The 23,599-nt window shown below is 36.7% G+C and overlaps 1 protein-coding gene across 2 annotated transcripts in view; it reads right to left on the bottom strand.

Annotated features, from left to right (window-relative positions):
* Positions 1-571: 571 nt before the first annotated feature.
* PTPN3 (protein tyrosine phosphatase non-receptor type 3) overlaps positions 572-23,599 on the bottom strand; it is a gene marked incomplete at both ends in the record, with an annotated part of 168,030 nt that continues 145,002 nt past the window's right edge. For both annotated transcript variants that reach the window (XM_080339540.1, XM_080339541.1), the window contains 9 exons: positions 572-649; positions 4,887-5,022; positions 5,690-5,835; positions 13,653-13,781; positions 17,132-17,278; positions 18,010-18,071; positions 18,335-18,425; positions 21,212-21,378; positions 23,147-23,303. In XM_080339540.1, coding sequence (XP_080195666.1) covers positions 572-649; positions 4,887-5,022; positions 5,690-5,835; positions 13,653-13,781; positions 17,132-17,278; positions 18,010-18,071; positions 18,335-18,425; positions 21,212-21,378; positions 23,147-23,303 — 1,113 coding nt within the window. The remainder of the gene's footprint in view (positions 650-4,886; positions 5,023-5,689; positions 5,836-13,652; positions 13,782-17,131; positions 17,279-18,009; positions 18,072-18,334; positions 18,426-21,211; positions 21,379-23,146; positions 23,304-23,599) is intronic.

Here is a 23,599-nt window from a genome sequence, read left to right as displayed (position 1 = left end):
GATTTATGGTAACTGAATACTTACTTTCTCCAGCTCTTAATAGACAGTAGTTATGCATTAGCCTTTAAAGCTCTTCGTCAGCCTTTTAGAAGTCAAGGTTACATTTCCATGAATATATAGTGTCCCAATAAGAAAGTTACAAATATTCACCTTCAGTGAACTTTCATACAATAAAAATATATTAAATACCCTCTTAAGCTGAATCATTTCAATACTGTTAGCTTTCTTTTTGCTATTTCAAAGGAAACACAAGGATCTTTGTAACTTCTAAAGTAAAGGATGTTTTAAGGCAGTAAAAGATATATATTAAGGTTTCCATGATTGTTTATGGTTGTCTATGTGAATAAAGCGTATTACACACAATTGCTCTCATATATTTATCTACACGACTCCGTTATACTGTACATGATTTAGCAATCTTCTTGAGAAATTTAAAGTGCCACAGTTCAAATGTGCTCATCTGTCTTTTCATGGGCTTCTAGTCCATTCTAGTTGCTTTCAGAAAAAAGCCCCTGATTTACTTAAAGAGCAGTCTTTTAGGTGAAAAAATAATTCATCCCTCACTGCTATGCTAACTGGAATCCAGTGGTCGAACCAATCCTTCTTTGTAAACACGAAGAATAGCTTCACAAACAAATTTGTATTGACTCTGTATAAGAAAGAAAAAACAAAATCATTTATGAATAATTAGTTAAACTCCTGATTATATAGTAGTATTTAATAGGACTAAAAGTCCCACTGCTTCCTTTTCTCCTGCACAATGACAGGAGAGGAGATACAAAGAATGAAGGAGAAAATCCAGCTCTCCTGGCTGTGTTCACAGCATACACAGGTAACATTTGCTCTTCTATGAAGGACAAGCATTAAAAAAATCTCACACCATCTATTTTTTTTTGTTACTGTTAATCTGATTGTTACAAGTATTCTAACCTTACCAGTTCTGCAGTTACATATTACTGAACACATTAAAGTTATGTGACCAAAAATGCATTTAAAATTACAATATAGGATATATAGGCCCCATTGCCTTGCTAAAAACTTCCTTTTCTTTAAACCAACTACACTATTGCAGAAGACATAGTTGCTTTATTTCCAATTTGCGATCAGACCACACATTTCCGTTTATAACAGAATGGGATCAAAACGTTTAGAATTAACATTTTTGAAGATCAGCAGCCACACTAATTTTTTTCTGTCATCCAACCTTTTTCACTCATTTAGTTCTTATAAAGTCTCCAGAAATTAGATTACTGTTTCTTTTCTGAATTGTACTATTAGAAAGACTATTTCTTTCATGATCTTGTGATGTACCCATTTGTTAAAAGCAATTGGGCTGTGAGGCTCTTTCTGAAAAGTGATACAAGGATACATTAGTAATAGGACTAGTGCAGAACTTAAAGGCCACATGGCCTAAATAATATGTCTTGATTAGCACAATCCCAAGAACACAGGATGATGGAAATGTAGAAGAACTTACAAAGATAGAAGTATATCTCTCCTCTAAAAGTACTTCCCACTACTGCCAAAACCCCCAAATGAACACCTTTCTCAAAAGCTCGATGTCATACATTCAGAGACGCGTAGCTTCGCATTTTCTAAATCCCTTTTTACATCTTTGAAATCTTTTCCCAGCTGGCCTTGTATATCAGCTCTCCAGGAGCCTCTGGAAACACTCTCCCGGTATCTCCCAAAGGACAGGGCTAAAAGATACCACTTGGACTGTGAAGGACCTTAGGTTGCATTTAAATACCACTAGTTAGGAATGTTATTCTCCGAAACCTGCAATACATTTTATCTTAAGTACATAAAAACCTAAAGAAAACTTGGGGATGGAAATTAATTTTCTGTATCTTGATTTTCCTGCCTTTTCTTCAACCTTTCAGTCAATTACTCCCACCTTCAATATCACTCTGTTCTTTTGTCTTTATGTCTTAATTACCTTGACTTTTCTCTTCATTGTTATTGTCATTTGTGTATTTCTACTGCCTGAACAAGCCAAGTGTGATATTTAGAGCTCTGTTCAATACTTTGTTAACTCCTTTGTGTCATCAAGTTACTGAACAAATAGGAATGAACACTTGAGCATTGCTTCCTCTGACTCAGACTCTGACTACTTGTTTTCTTATCTGTAATGTGTATTCTTACTGCTCACTCAGCTGTTAACTAGTCCTGTTTGTACATCCTAAAGCACTGCTTTCTGTAATGTTTTGTATCTGTAATTGTTCTTTGATGGAACATAATGGTTAATTTTTTTTTTTTTTTTTTTAATTTTCTTTTTAAATGAAAGGCCATACAGTTACAGAAATTTTGTTGTAGCCTTATTATTTTGGTCAAAGCTTTTGTTTTGCTTTTCCTGATGACCAAATTACAGGTCTTTGAGAAACTACAGCTTTCAGCATGATTAACAGCAGACACTAAACTGACCAGTTCATAATTCTGATGAGTCCATTCTTACCATCCCCTGTCTGATGGTAACTCATAACATGCATCCGGCTATGCGTATCATCTTAGAACTGGAGCACACGATCCCCCCAGGGCAGCTGAATAAGCTTCAGGCAAGGCTATTACAGCTGAACAATGCCTAATGGCCTCTCTCAGAAGCCCACAGCCACATATCAAATCTGAAGCAGTGGGGCTAGCTGGAATGCAGGCATGGGAATGCGACCAAGCACCCAGGACACATCAAAATGGGAATATGCAGTTCTTCGGTATTCTGCTTTCTCACAGTTTAGTGCTTGCTTCTGTGTCTCATTTACAGCACAGTTATGCCAGTTCTGCTTATTGGCTTTTGACAACAGTATCTGCACTCTTCAGAGTGCAAGAGAATTTAATTTCACAGTATTGCTGCTACACATCATCCCTCTCCTGATTGTTCTGATAGCAAACTGTGGAACACAGCCAGTGAGGTAAAGAATCCTATTTTAGATACTCAGTTTCCCACATTTGGGATCTGTCTGTCAGTGTATTTATTGCTATTCCCCATATTCTTCAATTATGTCAAAGTGTAAAGTACAAGAACAATTTCTGCTGATTCCTGTTCTAATGGGAGGTAACTTGGCCTTCTGGCAAGGTGAAGTTTACTTCAGGTTCTTATGTCTGATTGTCAAAAAGGCAATCACTTCTACAAAGTTTAAACTTGAACTTGCTCTGTTCATTTTTGAAACTGAGGGGCTTAGACAGGTACAACTTCATAAGCCAACATTCGGCTCCCTTAACCTCGAGACTAACCTTTCTCCTGTCATGACATCTTGTGTCTTAAGCTCGACATTCATTTCTGCAAGGAACTGGCAGGGGACTCTTCAGAGAACTCCCTCCTCAGCCATACAGTCCCAATGCACATCCAGAGAGTGCACTCATACTGCAGTGAACAAGAATCCCAGCAGCAAGCATGAGCAACCTCTGCTCACAGAGCACTCTAATGATACACTGACACTTTCACACTCTTTGATAACACAAGACTTTTTCTCCATCTAGTCAATCATAGTGCTTGCTCCTGTAGTCATTAATCTGTTAATGAATAGAATTTGTCTTCTCAAGTTACCTTCTTCCTTCCCTTGATGATCAAGTGGAAATCAAGGCATTTTCTTTTGAGGATGAGACACAGAAATGCTCATTTTAACTGTTGACTTTGTGGGTCTAAACCCCTTTACTCCTACTAAAGTACTAGAGAGAGTGCAGAGGAGGGTGACAAAGCTGGTGAGGGGCCCGGAGCACAAGAATGACAAGGAGCGGCTGAGGGAACAGGGGCTGTTTAGCCTGGAGAAAAGGAGGCTGAGGGAAGACCTTATCACTGTCTACAACTACCTGAAAGGAGGTTGTAGCATGGAGAGGGTTGGTCTCTTCTCCTAAAGTAGCAAGTGATAGGATGAGAGGAAATGGCCTCAAGTTGCACCAGGGGAGGTTTAAATTGGAAATTAAGAAAAATTTCTTCACAAAAATGGTTGTCAGGCATTGGAACAGGCTGCCCATGGAAGTGGTGGAGTCACCATCCCTGAAGGTGTTTAAAAGGCATTTTATGGACATGGTTTAGTGCTAGACATGGACATGGTTTAGTGCTAGAGTTAGGGTAGTTTATGGTTGGACTCCATGATCCTGAGGGTCTCTTCCGACTGAAATGATTCTATGATTTGTCATAGGGCATTTAACTCTCCAAGATAATCTGTTCTTCATATTCTGTCATCCAACCTCTACTCGAGAAAGTAGAGCCTCCCAGACTTCATTGTTGGTCTCTAATCTCAATATGTTCATTTTCAAAGCCAACACAAAATTGCCCTCATGATCTCAAATTATCTTTGAACCACTTCCATCTTAAAATCACCTTATACTTTCATATATCAGCTACTGATACTACCCAGTTTTTCCTGAATTTCATTCTTGCCCTTTTTTTTAACAAACTGGAGTAGTGACATGATTTTAAAAAAATGCATATATTGTTCTTATCGATTTTCTATACCTAAAGCAGTCTCCTGAAAAGCCACATCCTCTGTTCAAATCATACCCCAAAACCTTTAAATTAACCTTCAGTTTAATAACTTCCTAAAAGGCTCTGTACTAAGAGTTAAAAAAAAAATATTCTAGCTTCTTGCAGAGAATTTAGACAAAGAACTATAAACAGATGATTTGGGCAAGTTGATTCTAACTACTTGTAATATATAGGAATCAATTATCTTTTAAGGGCACAGTAAGACATATTAACAAAAAAGTTAAATACACACCTCACAGGCAAAGCGGCCGTTGCTACATATGTTATGCTAAATGTAGGAAGCATGAAATATAATGGCAACCGAAGATTCATACAACTAGATCATTTTAAACTATTTCGTAACTGGTTTAGAACTGGAGAAGTGCAGTATATAAACAGAGGAAGAGGCTTCTCCATTACTTACTGATGTTTGCACCATCATAGCTCGCTGGTCTCGCATTTTTCGTACAATATCCAGTGGATAAACAGGCTGGTTTCTTTCAATTAAGCACATGGCTGTTTCCATAGTGACCAATACACCAGTGCGACCGATTCCAGCGCTGTGAAATGTAGCAGAAAAAGAGGCTATAACATTAGGTTTTTGCAACGTACCCAATTCATACCACGGACTTAATATTGGGATGCTAAATAGCTTTACAAATTACAGGAAGACCTTAATTAAATCAGAACAGAGTGTGAAGCTTACCTTTTAAGCAACTTCAGTAATATTTCCTAACAATTATTAAAAAGAAAAGATTTTTTAATAAAAATAAAATCTCACTTAAAGTAGAAGGATTTTTAACAATTATAACTGCCTACAAATCTAAAAGTACTGGTTTGGTATTTTTGACTAATGAAGCTAAGAGCTAACAGACAGCTTTTTGACAAGGACTTGAACAGTAGGAAAAAACTTTGCAGTACCACTGAAAATGAGGTTACAGCAGTGGTAGAGGATAAAAATGGAGAACACCTATACTGCAGATTATCAGCTCTGTGACAATTATGTGACTAAGACATTTCACCTAAAAGGTTGCAGGAGAAAGGGAGAGAAAAGAAACTTGTCCTTTAGATACAACACCAGTGCTTCTGTCTCCATCAGTGAACGCTGGTGTTGCACAGTTCAACATTTTCATCTAATTCAAGGAACCTCCTGTCTTGCAGACAAACTTTTCAAAGCAAATGATATTCTAAAGGTGAAGCAAATCTACAATTAGAATTTTAAAGTACCTGCAGTGAACAAGGACCGGCTCATTCTCTACTCTCTTTGGCCTCATACAGTTCACGAACTCCAAGAAGTCCATAGAGTCATCAGGAACACCATGATCAGGCCAAGCAACGTACTGGAGATGAGTGACGGTGTGTTGTTGTTCTGTCTAAAATACAGTAAGATTTTCAAAAAAGCATTCAGAGTTATGACTCCTGTATTGATGTTTAATAGATACAAGTAATACTTTTCTCCCTAAGCATATTCTGCAGGTGCTGTAAGATGCATATGGCATAGAAAATATTTGTCATTTTAAAATTCACAATAAAGTATAAACACGTAAACCTTAAAAAACATGCAGAGGCATAACATTTTCTAACTAAATGAGGTGCCAAGGTTTATTTCTGTCCAGATTTTCTGGTTTTTAATTTGACTGTTGACCTATTCTACCTTGACATGAGTGGTTGACCTGATGTTAAATGCTACGAGACTTATGCATAATAGTACTATATAATAGTTCAGAACAGGATGGAAGAAACAGCTGAAAACAGCAGAACTATTCAGGACATCAAAATAACAGGAGTCTTGGGACTACACAATCACAGCTCAACAGGATGGTAATGATATTATACATACACTGATTATACATACACTATAGCATTGAGAAATGCTATGCTTGCATACTGTTTCAGTGCTGTAAGGTGCTTATCACTTGTTCATTATCTGCAGTACAATAGGTCCTCCCATTAAAAAAAAAAAATTGAATGCCATTTTTACCTCATTCTGCAATCCAGATCAATCTCTCAAAGTACAGCTGCAGATCTATTTTCAATATAAATGTCTGTGTGCACTTTCAGATTCAGTTACAATACAAAGTTGCCTGTAACATTTGCTAACTCTGGTTTCTGTTAGAAAACAACATCTCTGTTGTTCTTACATACATATTCATTGTACATATATGAATGATTTCTGTATGATCCACAATATTTTTCTTTAAGAAAGGAATATAAATAGTTAAAATGTTCTGTTGTATGAATAGCTATTTTTTCATTCAATTATACCTAAAAAAATGGTTTTACACAAGCTCTTTCAGTTTAGCTCTTTGTTAACTTTGATTATGAAATCAATCAATCATCTTTGCCTTCAGATTGGGCTCATCTGCTGCATTAGAGATGTAACCAATGATTAGGGTGGGAAGGAAAAAACCTAAGACACCCCTTAGCTCTGCTGCATCACACAATGAGGATCTCTCACTCCTGACGAACTGACACAAGTCTTCGCATTGTTCCTTTACTACTTCCACATGTTTAGCAACAGTTAAGCTGTTAGCTGCATTTTATCAATGTCCATTACTAGACAACATTTGACACCCTGCTACAATATAAGTCTCCTTTATCACCACATTAGTCTATAAAAGCTGGCCTCTCCCTAGTGGTCCACACAAGAATGTTTCCATGATGCTAGTGACTTTAAGAGGTTTTTGTTCCTTTTCTCCTAAGTGTACAACTACTGAGATATATGACCTGTTTTAAATGTCTTCAACTGCTTGCTATCCTCTTTCACTTGAGGAAGTGGTTTCACTCCCATTACTGTTATAAAATCACGCTTTATTAGTCCTGCTTTATAAGTCTAAACTTACAGAAAGTGAGATGGCAAGAGTTGCTCATGGCATGGTTGCTATGCTGTTCCAAAAAAATATAATGTTTTTTGTACTCACATGGACTAATTTCAATTGAATTTATGTATTTGGTATTTCTACAAATCAGCTTAAAAATGGTGGATTGAAAAAAATGAGTCCACACAATTTACGGACTCCAGTGACACTTCTGGATTACATAATTTGCCCAGTTTATCATCAGCCATTTGGCCAACATGTACTTGGCAAGTGTATACAGAGGCCTAAGACATCGTATCTGTCCTAGAGTTATTAGTTGCTGTCCTTCAGATGATGGTTAAATGTCAGAAGAAAAAAAGAAAGAGAGATGTACTTGTATCTATCCCTTCTATGCAAATGCAACTTCATTGTGGTTAAGCTAGAATCTTGGATTTTGCTCAAAAAGGCAAGGTAAAGACACATGATCTTTTTTAATAAGTATGCTATTGGGATTGCATCTCCAAAGTCTAGGGCTCTCAGAGATAATGCCTCAAATGGCTGCTGTAACACTTGCAAAACAATCTCATTGTCAAGACCTTCAGCCACAAAAATAGCCATTCCTCATCTTTCTGCAGTTTGCAGCCTTGCTTATTGTAGTTGAACCAAAATGCAGGTGTCCTCATTTAATTCTCCTAAAATTACTTCCTCACTAATAAAAGAATCGGATATTCTATAGGAAAACAGCAGACACAGATTAGAATGATAATACTCATACAAAAAGAAGGAGTTTAGGCTTAAAAGGTCAACCTTAATTTTGACTTTTCTTAAAATCCAAGCAATTGATTTTACATTTCATCTTTTCATTTTCATTTAACGTCGTTTTTGGTCTAGGCTATAACATGACCTTCAATTAACAAAAAATGAAAAGAAATTTCACTATGTAGAACTACATTAACCTTGAAATGGTTCTATTATCTTCTGTGCAGGAAAAGGTATGCTCTTTGCTAGTGGGCTCCACAAATACACCTGGAAAGCTGAAACTCACTGATCAGGGTTAAAGGGGAGTTTCTGAAGAGTAGATACTTTCACAGTGGTTATTTCTTTGGACAACTGTTCCCATCTCATTATGCTTCTGCACACCCTTGCCATGGCACCTTTAATCTACTTCTGTTCTTCAGCTCTTTAGTATTCAAAACGAACTAATTTTCTTCTGCCACGAGTATTTGACAGAATAGAACATGTTCAGTGCAGACACTTTTCAGAGAAGCCTTTGAAATACCTCTGCAGCATGACAGCTTTGTTCAAGACATTTATGACATGGTCAAATATATATAAAACTCCTTGGAAAGAAAATATACAAGGTCTTGTTTGATTTGTGGAAGCAAAAGTTTCAGTGACTCGATCTAAGAATCTTTGACATGAGCAAACTCAACATTTACCCCACAAACTCTTATGTGACACATCTCTGGCAAGGAAGACAAATGGCATGGAAAGCCTGAGCCCAAACAATTAAGAGGTGTATAAAGTACAGAGTTTCTATTTTCAGCTGTTTATAGCAAAAAGCGTGGGCAATTTTCTCACTAACTGTTGCCTTTTTTTCAACTAATAGCATTTTAACACAGTCACTAGAAGGCCTACATGCTGGTCACTCATAAACAGAAAGATACCTGTCATTCTTTATCTTGTGATTTTGCCTCCTCCCTTCAGCAAAGAGCAATATCCTTCCTTAGGAAAATTAATTTATGCTTGATCTTCCATCTGTTTGAATTGCTGCATCAATTTATTTTCTTTTTTTTCTTTAAGCCATCACCTCCATCATTGTGATGTCCATGGAAGGTGACAGCGTTTAAATTAAAGAGAAGTTTATCTCCCAAAATCCTTCTATTTGCATTGTCACTGTCTGTACATTCATGCTAAATAGTCCATATCATGACACAAGGTATTGTCTTAATTACCTTGACCTGGGTTGTTGATGAGGGCTAAGTGCTTTCTCGGCACTCACTCCTCATTCATTATAGCAATGGTATAACCTGTCTTTAAAGGATGAAGTTTAATCCATCTTTAAACATCTTGATTTTTTTTCTTTTTGTTTGAATGATTTAGTTTAGTTGATAAAACTAATCAGGTGAGAGAATGACAGGGCACTTTGGAAACAACTAACAAGGTGTGGCAAACACTAACATAAGATGTGGCACACTAAAGACAAAAAAAAAACCAAACAAGAAATCCCCCCAAAATAAACAGGGAAAAATATAGATCTTCAAAGTTATGTGAATTATATGCTTCAGCAAGTACTGTCTTCACAGTCTTACTAAGTTCCATGGCTGAGTTCTAGTCACACTTAACTGACATCAAGAGATGCTTGTTAAAACAAAGGAAAGCAGCAAAAGTTTGTTTCAAAACATAACTGGATTAAATTGGTGAAATCTAATGGGCAATGATATGTTGCAAGGCAATTATCTTAAAGGGAACTGAATGAAAGTTTGCTTCAGGCTTCCCAGGATATTTTTTCAATGATTAAAAAGAAATATTTGTCTTGTTTTACAAAATAGTGCACTGTGTGATTAATTTTGCACTCACAGTACACCATTTCTTTCCTTTGGTCTGTTATTTCTTGTCCTCAAAGCGTTCTGATGCTTAGATAAATAAATACCTCAAAACCCTTTAGCACTTTTTTTTTTTTTTAGTTTTATTTTGCTACAGAATACCTTTCAATCTTGGTCTCGAAAAGGCAGGAAATTAATCCTTATTTCATTTCATGAGGCTTATAAAGGTTATAAACATTTCACACGTTTGCAGTCATTTGCTGATCCTCATTTTCAGGTAAAGAGGCATCAAATCAAAGTGCATCAGAAAAATTCTAAAAAGTTTCTTGTTCCTCCAAGTCTTCTGAACGTACACAAACAAAAGGCAAAGGGCATCATTTCCCCTAAAGGTGGATTTGAAATCTGTGTAATTTATTTCACAGGAAACTCACAAATGCATCTTTCCAACAGAAATCAAGTCTCTTGTGAGTCTGGAAGCTTTACCTGTCTTAGTATTAAAAGCTGCTTGTCTTCATAAAGACCAGTCCGATGATGTTAACGTTAGTTCAGGGAATAATAGAAAGCTGTTTTGAATTCAGATGGCTTTTTAATGTATTCTTCAAAGAATACAACAATATCTGTGAGAGGTAGTACATATAAAGCTTTGCAAAGTCTACTCAAACGCAAGATGCCTCCAAAATAATACATTTGGTCAGCTTTAAGAAAGCAGCTCAAGTGACATGTAAAACTAGGAGATACTTTGGTGTTTCAGAGAATTCTTTCACTATGTTTTAACAAGCTACAAAGGATTTCATTTCCATCTGAAACACCAGATGGAGAGACAGCTATCAATTATTAGGGTCATATTTTTACTGTATGGGACAGCTCAACGTTGAGTGTTCTTCTGAGTGTGGCCACTTTGTCAAATAAACTTGCCTTTAATGAAAAAAACAAAACACCACAAAAACAAACAAACAAAAAAACCCCCTCAAAACAACCTTGCCCTTATGCTAACAAACACGCATCCACCTAGAACTAGCTTTAGCATGCTTTTGTCTAACCCAGAGAAATGTATGAATGCATAGGCCTTTGCATTAGAAGGGATGTTCTCAACAGAGATCTATCATAAGACAACTTACACAGCCAAAGATTCTTATAAAGCTTTCACAACTGTTAACATATCTACAATGATACACTACATGTTTACACAACTTTATCTCAAAAAGAATTAACCTGTATTAAAAAAATGGGCTGCCTCATTCTCATTAGGATTTTGACTTATCATGTGCTAGTAAACCGACACTTGAAGTGAAAGCATATACTGAATACAGTCCCTGGTGAAGTTACTCACAATTACCTATCAGTTTTATAAATACTAACCAAGAAAAAGAACAAGTATTTGAGAAGAGTAAACTAAAATTTACAAGAAGCATTAGCTAACCAAAGCAAATTGGCAATCAACCAAGTGTTTGCCTACATATACTCAGCAGTGCTGCTTCTTCTGTGCTAACATTAAAGTTTAGCACTTATAGATTAATTGGCTTAAAAACAGAACCGCAAATCACGCTGCTCCCTGACTGGATGGTTTCTCACAGCGAGAAACTGAAACACTGTAAACCATCTTAACTGAAAGACCTTTAAGGATTGGCATCTCACATGTTTATGACTACAAAGGAAAACTTAATCACATTAAAACAAATTTGGAAGCACTGTCAAGTGATAGATTCAGTTACAAATTTATGAGACTGAAGGTTTGTTCATCTTGCTGTAAAACATCAATGAAATGTTACATTTCAAAACAGATATTTCATGTTTCTTACTACTAGCAATTCTAGTAACAATAAAATCTGCTTAACTGTACAGAAGTTTAAAAGACTAACTAGTGTTGTAAGTATAAATTAGCATTTGGTCAATACATAGTGATTTCTTACGCATATATCTTATGATAGCACAAACCCTTCATCCTTTTAGAAAATAGATGTGACTACAGAATTTTGGAAAAGAGATGAAGAAGGAAACATATAAGAAATGTAGGACAACTTAGAAAGAAAAGCCACACTTCTCCTATACTCAGGTTGTGAGAAGTCTAGATGTGATCTGAACATAGATTTCACAGCACAAGCTGCTACAAGAAGTACTCCATGTATTTAACTTTCTCTTTGCTTTATAATCTTTCATTAGCATAAAGTATTAACTTCTAAGGAATGTAAGTACTTTACATAAATTAAGCATATTTTGATTGAGATATATAAGGATTTTTTTCTTCTTAAATGTCTGACTAAAGATGAGGAAAAGGAACTGGTGAGATCACAGAATCACAGAATGTTGGAGATTGGAAGTGACCTCAAAAGATCATCCAGTCCAATCCCCCTGCCAGAGCAGGAACACCCAGATGAGGTTACACAGGAAGGCGTCCAGGCGGGTTTGAATGCCTCCAGAGTAGGAGGCCCCACAACCTCCCTGGGCAGCCTGTTCCAGTGCTCTGTTACCCTCACTGTGAAGAAGTTTCTTCTCATATTTAAGTGAAACCTCTTGTGTTCCAGTCTGCATCCATTACCCCTTGTCTTACCATTGGTTGTCACTGAGAAGAGCCTGGTTCCATCCTTGTGACACTCCCCCTTATATATTTATAAACATTAACAAGGTCACACCTCAGTCTCCTCTTATCCAAACTACAGAGACTCAGCTCACTCAGCCGTTCCTGATAAGGGAGATGCTCCACTCCCTTAATCATCTTCGTTGCTCTGTGCCGGACTCTCTCCAGCAGTTCCCTGCCCTTCTTGAACTGAGGGGCCCAGAACTGGACACAATATTCCAGGTGTGGTCTCGCTGGGGCAGAGTAGAGGGGAAGGAGAACCTCTGTTGACCTACTAACCATACCCCTTGTAATACACCCGAGGATGCCATTGGCCTTCCTGGCCACAAGGGCACAGTGCTGGCTCATGGTCATCCTGCTGTCCACCAGGACCCCCAGGTCCCTTTCCCCTACACTGCTCTCTAGCAGGTCATTCTCCATCTTATACTGGAACTTGGGGTTGTTCCTGCCCAGATGCAAGACTCTACACTCTCCCTTGTTATATTTAATTAAATTTTTCCCCGCCCTGTCCAGGTCTCGCTGGATGGCAGCGCAGCCTTCTGGAACGTCAGTCACTCTTCCCAGTTTGGTGTCATCAGCAAACTTGCTCATAGTACACTCTATTCCCTCATCCAAGTCATTGATAAATATAGTGAACAGTGCTGCTCCAAGTACTGACCCCTGAGGCACTCCACTAGATACAGGCGTCCAACTAGACTCTGTCCCATTGACCACAACTCTCTGGCTTCTTTCCTTCAGCCAGTTCACAGTCCACCTCACTACCTGATCATCCAGACCACACTTCCTCAGTTTAGGAGCAAGGAGAGATCTTGCATCTCTTCTCAAAACAACATAATGATTCACTTCTTTGTTACATTTCCTCACTGCATATGTCATTAATCAAGTGACCCGTATTTCATCCTTGAAGGAGCACAGTTACTTAGAAAAAAATCTCTCATTTAAAATCTAAATACTCATGAAGAGTTAGTGACTGAAAAACCATTTACAAGAAAGCACTAAACTTCTTCATGAAATGTATTACAGTATCCATACAGCACAATGCATTAATGTACTATAGAACTTCAATAAGTATGTTTTTGAAGAAGCGCTAAACAAATATTCATACTATGTTGATTCTTATAATACATTCTTTTTACAAAAATGTGTATATATACACATATTTGTATATTCACACATAGAGGTACATGCTCAGACTGAGATTCTATATCTAGCTATTCATATATGTAAGCATTCAGCTTGCTTTGGGATAATTAAAGATAACAGGCATTTACCTCAACTTTTGTAATCACCATTTCTCTAACAACGTAAGCAATGGTACAATCTTCAGAGTGGCACCTGACACGAAAGCTGCCATATTCCATTACATCTGGTGGATCAGGCCAGTACTGATGACATTTGGTCTGTAAAGAAAATGAAGCACACATCAAGTCTTTATAGAAGCACTTTTGTTTGCATGCTATGGTTCAGGGAATTCAAGGGGCAGTATAAAATCTATTCTGGTTTGTTGGTGAGCTGCTTACAATCAAATTGGAAAATAACATGAAAAAATAGAATGAATTCTCTATAAACTTGTGCTTTAATCATTTTAATAAAAATTCAGGTAAACTGGATACAAGATGCTTTATATCTGGCACTAAACTGCAATCACTAAAGCTGGGGTATCAAACTCATTTTCCCCCTGGGGGCCACATTGGCCTCACACTTGCCTTCAAAGGGCCAAATGTAATTTTAGGACCTTATAAATGTAACTACCCCAACATTTAAACATTTCTAAAATTACATTCGGCCCTTTGAAGGCAACTGCGAGGCCAATGTTGCCCCAGGGGGAAAATGAGTTTGACACCCCTGCACTAAAGTTACTTCTTCAAGCATAATTTAGGAGAAGAAACACATGGATTTGTTCCATCTTATAAAAAAAAGTGTAGGGATGCAGTTCATAACTAACTCCAGCCACCTAACAGCAGGTTATAGCAAAATCAGGACCACACTTTTCTTGAAAGTGAACAATGAAAGGACAAGAGGTGACTGAAAAAAAAAAAACCCACCATCTGATGACACGCTGGCAAAAACTATTTCTCTGAGGATGGTCAAGCACAGAAACAAGCTGCTCTATGGGGGTGTGGAATCTCCAAACGATGGAAATAACCAAAACTTAACTGAAGTGACGCTGTACAACTTGTCTGAACTTCAAAGGTACCCCTGCTTTGAGCAGAGAGGAGTGGACCAGATCCCTCCACAGGTCACTTCAAATATAAATTATTCTTAGGCATTTAAGCAAGATCATGCTGGAATGCAGAAAATAGTGCAAACCGGCCTTTCCCCCCTCCCTATTCTAACACTGCAGTCTCCCAATGGAGGGAAAGAGCAAGGTAGGCTCTGTTTGAGGGGGCACCAAGAGATAACTCATTCTTCAGAGAGAGAGAGGGAGACGGATCTTCAGATCTCTACCACTCTACTACTGAAATTATAAAGTCTTCCTTTTTCTGGTTCTGCAGATAGATCGGCACACCTAGCCAGTGTACATTTAACTTCTGTAGAAACAATCCTAATGCCAATATCTATTCCTCAATTTAAAAGATAAGCTTAGATCAGCACTGATGACAGTAGGATTGCCACCTCATTTCCCATCTCAAAGGCTGAAATGTGGAACAGACTGAACTTGAAAAAGTATTCTAGTGAGATATTAGTTCAATGAAATCCTTGTCCATTCAAGTTATCCATCAACATAAAGGTTACAACATTTCACCATAGTAATTAAATATTTTCATCTTCTTCTTTGGCAACTCCAGTCTTGGAAATAATTGTCTTCGTGTAACAACTGTAAACCAAGTAGTTTCTAAGTACGAGTCCACTGGACTTATGAAAAAAACATACCAAAGTCTAGCTGAGCTACAAGAAAATCCAAGGGAGTTATCAAAAAACATCTTGACATAACTCCCCAGACACTGTACTTAAAACTTTATTTAATTGTGCGCAACCACAACATCTGAGCTATAATTGTCCTCTCTACTGCCTAAACTTTTTAATAATTGTTACTAGCCCCAAAAGAAACACAAAATATTCGTATTCCCAACATGTTTGTATTTCAGCGTTAGATCAACTTATCAATATTGCTTGTGCCATCTATAACATTTTTCCTCTATAACATAGTTTTAAAGCTAATCTATAGTGACAAGAGCTGGAAATTTTGAAATGCTAAAATTTATTAGTTCTGCCTTTCTTAGGGCTCAATTTTCAATGTCTTAAAATCCAAATTTTAACCACTATACCTGAAACTTTTACTGTAGTAACCTATGTGAAATACTTCCCCCTAAGTATAAGCCAAAAAAACATATCCATTTCTAAAACATGAACACTACTAGGGGAAAATCTAAAAAAATAATGTTTCTACATTTGTACTATAGGATAAAAAACATTGAAAAGAGATTTTTACAATATAAAACCTCCAGGGTTTGGGAAAAGTTTTGGCATTTGTCAGTGGGGCTACTCCAGCAAGAACATACATCTTCTGTTCCTGAGAATTCACCAACAAACTGGGCAAACATAAAACACCGTTGAAAGTAAACAAAACCCATAAAAAGTGTCTGGTATGTAAATATACCAGCAGGACAGTTGGAAGTTAATGACAAATTGCCTTGAATCTTTCAACTCACTGGGCAAAGCACAGACCAGCATGAACCTGTGTTTCTCCTCAATGTAAGGTAAAGCAAGTGGGAAGCTCTTTTGACACCAATACAGTTGAAAACGAAGGGAGCATTTTTGTGCCAAATGATGTTCAGTAGTCCCTGTTTCCATGAATAGTTGTGTAACCTGACCACGGTTAGAGTCTGTTGTTTTTCAGGTTTCACACTTTTTTCACACATTTCAATGAGGAATTCCATTGCTGCTTAACTGTCCCTATTTATGTCTCAATCATTATGCTGTTTAGCACCTGAAGTACTTGCTCTCTTGCTTTCCAAAAAACATTGTTTTTTGACTGGGATGCCAGATGAATTTGATAGTGCAGGATAGATCACACAGGAAATACAGATAAAGGCTACACTGAAGGCATACTAGAGTCACCATCATCTTCACCTCTTAAAAAACTGTTAGGTTTTCAGCTTCTAAAATTTCAAAACCAATCCCTTTACGTACATTAATAATCTAAAATTTTCATCTTTAAAACTACAAAGGATATTTAAAGTACATCAGAATATACCAGATTTTGCTTTAATTTTAACTGAAATTCTGAAACAAATGGAGTGCTGGAGTTTATTTAAACAGAATTAAAAGAATTATTAGAACAATTCCAGGAAAGAACCTGTGACATAAATAAAAGTAAGCAGGTTAAATTCAGAACCACCAGCATGCTAGAGCTAGTAAGTACTACAAAGACAGACTCTCTTTTGAAGCCAGACTGCAAGTTCTGCTCGATGTTTCCAGAATCATTAGGAGAACAACTGTAACATGGAGCCCAGTTCCCCGGGGGGCGGTGCAAAAAGTACAGCACATAGTACCTGGCTGATCAGCAAAATCAAGTCAATGCAGTGATTTCTGTTTATCAGACTACTGGTTTGTTTTCAAAGAAGCATAAAAAAAAAAAAAAAAGTTGTAGAGTATCTGTTTCTCTAAGTAATTCAGAAAGCCTGGCCTTCAGAAAATTATTTAACAGGATAAGCTGGTCTATTTTAGGGGTGTTCAGTCATAAAAATGGGAAAAAAATCAAAGGCATAGTTCATTTCTTCAGGACACAAGGAACCTGAACACTTACCCGTCCTCGTTCAGTTAGAGTTGTTAACATGACGATCAGTGACAACTTGTGATCCCAGACTACTTGCCAGAAGTGTGCACATGTATGTGGAAGAGGCCCCTGAGTAGCAATATACCTATTCACAATCCCCACAGAAGGAATTTCCATCTATAAAGAAAAATTCTATGTAAAGTTTGCTCTCATTACTCAAGTACTACTTTTCTTTAATTCAGCATTTCATTCAAACAGAGTTAAGGGAAGCTTAAGGGGGCGAGATGACTAGTAAAACAATCAAGATGACAATTTGTTATGTGCCGAACCCTTAAATATTTAATTTAAACCAGATGTATACAACAGACACTATAGTCCTTCATGCTGAACTAGGAAGAGATGACTAATAGCAAAAACGTATTTGAAAATTTGGAACTGCAAAGCTTTCCAAATTTTCTTTAATATTTAGTAAGGAACAATGGCCAGGTGTACCAACGGTACACTAGCAAAAGCTGTTTATTGCCAGATGCTAGACACAGAAAGTTAATAGTTGATTCTGTGATTTAGGTGTTTAACTCCAGTATCTGAGAAAAACATACATATTTTTTCCTCTCTTCTCCCTGTCTCCCAGCCTACACATGTGATTAGGGTAATCAGGGCTCTAGTTTATCTTCTAGACCGTCCACCACATAACTGATAGGCCATAAGTGGTTCTTGAGGGGAAAAAAGCTTAGTTTTAAGCTATACGAGACAAGCTCAGCTTTTGCAGTATTTGGAATGGTAAAACATCTTTTACGTTACAAATCCCCAAAATATAACATGAAAAATTTTTAATCCTTAAAAAGCCTAAATTAAATCTGCTATTGTAATATAGAAAGTAGGCAAATAAAGGTCTCTGTATGACTTACATTCACATAATTTGCATTAATATAATCTTCATCTCCTTGCAGTATTATCCTTGTGGCATCATCTGCATGCAAAAAAATAATAAAGAGGAAATCAAATTAGCAATTAAGGGGCATGCTTCCCTTGTATTAAGTCAAAAAAACCCGAGGAACTGCAAACAGCAGAATACAAACGAAAATAGATAACCTTTTGGAAAATAAAATGAACCATTATACAACTTTTATTATATAATGAAATCTTCAATCAAGAAGTTCAATATAACAGTTTTATAAGCTGTCATTTAAAGGATAAAGTAAAATAGGCAGAAAGTCTGTTCTTAATACTCACACGGTAGAACATCTTTGTATCTATTCTTGTCCATATTCTGAGGTACCTTTGCACATGTAACAGTCAGTCCTGGTTTCTTTCTATAAAGTTGCTGCAAGACAGAGTGAAAGATGGGAAGATTTTGAGGGATGCGATTATGTTGTGCACACACATTAAATAGGTTCACATGAAAATACAGAGACTGAAAAAAAATGTTATTTTCTTTAATATTTTTCCTAACCGCCTGCAAAATTCACCTGAGTGATTTTTATACTTTTTAACACAGCAAGAATTTCTGTTCTTGCTAGCCCATCAACATCTCTAGAAGAATCTCTAGAAAGCAAAAAAATAGAAAGTTTAAGAGTCAAACGGTTTCCCTGCAAAGTTGCCTTTTTCTTATAAAACTGTGTGCCAGAAGGAAAACAGAGGTTGAGTGTGGAAGTACAGAGCAATAGAAGGCATCAGAAGAAAAAATAGCTGCAGACTGATATTTTCTGGAATCAAAGGTACTACAAAAAATTAAACTTCTGTTCTCTGGACTAAAACCACCGTATTCAATCCTGAAAAAAACAAAGCTTCAATGTATCACAATCTTGTAAGATGTGACTCCTCTTCTTTTGAGTCAACCCCTATCTTGCAAGCTTTATCTGGAATACATGTAGGCATACAAGTATATAAGTGAAAATAAATTTTAAGATTAAAATGCACTAAGTGCATCCTACAAAACAAGGAAAGCTACGGAGGTGGAAAAATAACAACAACAACAAAAAAAAAATCAAGAAAAACAATGATACAACTACAGATTTTCTGTATTAAATACAGATGAAAGTAACTTAGAACTGAGTTACTAACCTGGTTGTGCCAGAGTTTTGTGAACTTCATTACCAAAGAACTCACTATACCTTACATTTTTAACAAAGACTTAGAATTCAGTTCCATACATGAAACAGAATGAAACAAATAGGAGGCTAAAATCCCCTACTTTGGTTTAGAGAAAAGGAACATCACACAAAAAGCTTATTTTGCTGTGAGATTTATTGAATCCTAATACTTGGTATCACAGCTCACCATGTTTTTTAACCTGAACAGCATAAAGAAGGCATGTGAGAAGAACACGCGATACTATACATAACCGAACAGCTTCTATCAGTTGTAACTCAAGCTCCATTTTACTAGAGTCAAGTTGCAATTTCTACCTCTTTGGGGAGACAAGGAAGAATAATTTAACCTTAAGAGACGATTCTGAAGCTTCATTATTGTTGCTGGGCAAAAAGTCATTTGCCATTGACAGACTTCAAAAATTCTGCTTAGGTGGAGGAAAATATTCTGGAAAAACTTGATTATTCATAGTCTATTGGCCAATTCTGCACTATTTTACTAATTTGAATAAAGAGTTTGAGAGCCAAAGTTGATGAGGTGATTCTGGAATTGTGTCAGCTTCTGAAGATCACTAAACAATGAACTCAAAGAAAGACGGCCACTAAGCTGTCCCCTAGTTCATTAGATTTCAAAATGGTTTTGCGCATTTTTGTAATATCAATAATTTCCTTTTATAAAGTCAGTAAAAAAGTCATAAACGATCAAATATCCTATGAAGATTATTACAGAACATTGTGCACAAATTTAGTCAGCAAATTTGACAATAAAGAAAGCACTGAAAGGCTAGTTCATATCTCTTGAGTTACTGTTTCAATAGCCAAGAGACTCATGGTTGCTGCATTGCAACCAGTGCTGTGGATTTGGGAAAACAGCTATAACCATAGTCCATTATTCCTTAGAAAAAAAGAGAATCTTAACTCTCAGAAATCTTGTAAATGAAGCAAACCTCATAAGGAGAGGTGCAATAAGCAATACCACAACTCTTCAGCAACCACCGTTAAATCTTACAGCATTTGAAAAAAACAGCGAAGAAAAAAATAATCAAAATGGGGAAAAATTTATTGCTGTTCTAGAAGTTTTCAGCATCAGAAAGGGTTACTCCAGAACTCCAAAATGTGAAATTTATAAATCATAACAACCACGGTTTCTCCAAAGTTACTATAAATCTTTGGATCCACAACAGCACGACAAGCACAAACATGCATATGCTGTGCTCCCTCACCATGAGAGAAGCAGCTACATCATCTTTTGGAAATTCTTAAGCTAACACTGAAGGAACTAATTTAATAAACTATAGAAACATTTTATTAGTCAGTTTTCTATGGCATTGCTTGCTAACATGTCAAAGAACATGACAAACATTAATTCATTTATCTATACAGCAGTTCTTCCAAGTCTCAAGCTATATACAGGGGAATCTCACCTATGAAGTAATCTGCCCAAGAAGTAACCATCAGTGTTTCAGATTCCCAAGGAGAAACACCGCAGAACTGGACATTACAAATGTCCTGCAGATGGAAATTAACATTCTAACACTTTCATATCAACCTCTAAGAGAAGAAGATGAGGAATGGTCATCTTCCTGTTATTCCACAAAAGAAGGCAAAACATGAGAACTTGAAATCCTAACTTAAAGTATAAAAGATGCTTTGGAAATGTCATGGAGTGGCATGGACAAAGAAATAAAGTACAAGACTGACCTCTGTCAAAACCTCATTATTCTACTCAACAAAATAATTAAGAAAAAAATATCAATTTAGTAAGTTTTGGGTACTTGAGCTAGAAACGTGTTAATTAAAACACAGTTTTCTCAGCAGATATTTTATCAAAGACTCGTAACTTGGTTTTCCCTGTCCTAAGTAGTGAAGGGTGAAACTGATGGGCAAGTCACATTCTTGCTCTCTTGAGATAAGACTGAATGGGAGCAATGAGATTTTAAGTTAATTAAGCCTTTACATTACTTGCTGGTCACAGCTACTGGTCTATATTAATGGCATTTGAGAGCTGAGTATTACCTACCTCAAACTGAATAAGGACAGTCCCACTTTCCAGCCCTTTCCTTAGCTGCTCCATAGACTCCTCCAGTGTATCACCACCATATTGGGAACAGACAGGAAGAAGAGATTCTGGGAGATTGTGGGAATCAGCTTCATCTTCTGATTTAGGCTCCACAAACTGTTTAACTACTGAAAGATGTATTGAAAATTAAAATCCATTACATACAGCATTAATGTGTTTACAACACATATTAAAATTTATTGGCTTGCAAGGACAAAGTTTGCTAAGACAAGATCTCAGGAAAACAAATAGCAACACATTTAACAGCATTTCTTTATCTACTATATTATTGTAGAAACTACTTAAGAGTAACACGTCCTTATGACCTTTCAGAAAATGAAACTCCTCAAGGTGCCTATCTATGAAGGCAAAACACTTGACTTCCAAGTACAAAGGGTTTCTTGCTGCAACCTTATCTTACAGAATGAACTGCTGAATAGGCTAATGAATCATAACATCCACCAGGGTAAAAAACAAATGAGTTTTGCCTAAAAAAGTTTAAAGCATAATTAATGGAATATCTCTGTAAAAAGCTTGGATAAGTTTGAACCCCCAATAGCAAAACAAGCACAAACATACCTACATTGTACTCCCCTGCCACCAGAGAAGAAACTGAATTATCTTTTGCAATTTCTTATGCTAACACTGAAGGAGCCATCTTAACAAATTTAAAAAGAAATATTAGTCAGTTTTCTATGGCATTCCTTGTTAACATGTTGAAGAACATGACAAACGTTAATGAATTAATCTACACAGCAGTTCTGTCCCTATGAAAGGATTGCATCACCAAATGTGTCCAGCTGTGGCTATTCTCTGCAATGATCAGAATGGCTCACATCTGCCCAACTTCAGAAAATAGGGGGCTGTTCATACTCATGCCTATACAAATGACATGAGGCCACAGGTTATCTTTAGCTGGGAGCAGACTTCTCTTATCTTCAAGTAGGAAAGGGACTAGAAAAGTTAAGGGAAGACTAAATGCGGCATAGAGCCAGTGAAAAGGCCTGCAATAACAGGAGCAGGACTGTTCAGGGAAAACAAGGCCAAGAGCCCATCTGTCTTCCTAGAAACACAAGAAATTTTAAATCAAGTAAATGCTACAGAAATATGTATCAAATAGGCAGTTTTATTCCCTCCTGTTTCTCAATGACGCACAATCCTTAACGTAATCAGAAACTGGGCAAAGCCCTTCCATGATCATGTTTGTTGAGGTCTTACCATAGCTCTTGAGGAAGGTAAATAATAAACTAGAAGTTTCACATCATCTGAAAGCTTTTGAGATCTGCATGTGTCTAAATATGGAACAAGCAAAACCAAGCTGGATGCTTTTTATTTTTTATTTTAAATACACATGCTAAAGACACTGTATATTTCACAGTTTGTCTCTTGTTTGCTGGTAGCAGTTTAGCAAGCAGCCAGCACAAATCAAGCTCAATAATGTCACAAAATGTCTATTCTAAGAATGGAAAGAGAGAAAAAAAGAAAAAAAGAAAAAAAAAGGCTTATTTGACTTATTTCATTGTATAATTGTGCCGGGAAACAGCCAATGGGTATTCGCAAACTCGCAACTGGGGATTTGTGAAAATATGCTATATGTACAAAACCAACCCCCAACAAGCATCACAACTTTTGCAAGGGGCTGTTTGTACTCCTAGATTTTTAAACTTAAAAAATAAGAAGAAATTCTAACTTGATAAATTCCTTGTTGCAGTGGTGAGAACCTATGTAGTAGCAACTATTTGTACTACTAATTCAAATGCAGGGAGATGTGCTTTTTAACACAGATGTATTCCCAGTGCAATGAGAATATATTTATGTAAACAGAAGAGGGTATACCACCAAGCATTAGAGCAACTTTATAAAAAAGATTAAAATGAATAAAATTAGCCCAGTTACCTTTCCTCCTGACCAAAAGTGCAAGCTCTCTCGTGTGAGATTCTCTGCTGGCTTTTATGAACATGACCACCTGGTCATGCGTGTGCTCTGAGATATCTCGACCATTAATTAATACTATCTGATCACCTTCATTCAGTTTTGGAATGCATTTATCAGCCTGTTTCAAGACCAAAGAAACACATTAGTGTCATTGTAGCCAGTCATGTAAGCAGGAACACTTCAGGATAATAAGCTCATCACGTCTTTGGAGTTCTCCTCACAGGGTTTAATCTTCTGTGTCAGAAGTTCTACCAAAGGATTACATTCTAAAGCTGTCTTTCTTGCTTCAAAGCCTCTCAATGAAGACAAGAAACACTTCAAACAGCATATTGATAGCTATAAAAAGATTTTGTAGTTATCAAATAGTCATCATCAGATTGCTCTTAAAGATCTAAATTTCAGACTCCAAGCCTC

This window comes from Nesoenas mayeri, assembly GCF_963082525.1.
Source record: "Nesoenas mayeri genome assembly, chromosome: 2".
NCBI lineage: Eukaryota > Metazoa > Chordata > Aves > Columbiformes > Columbidae > Nesoenas > Nesoenas mayeri.
Note: the sequence above shows the minus strand (reverse complement) of the source record. Positions and strands in the feature narration are given on the sequence as shown.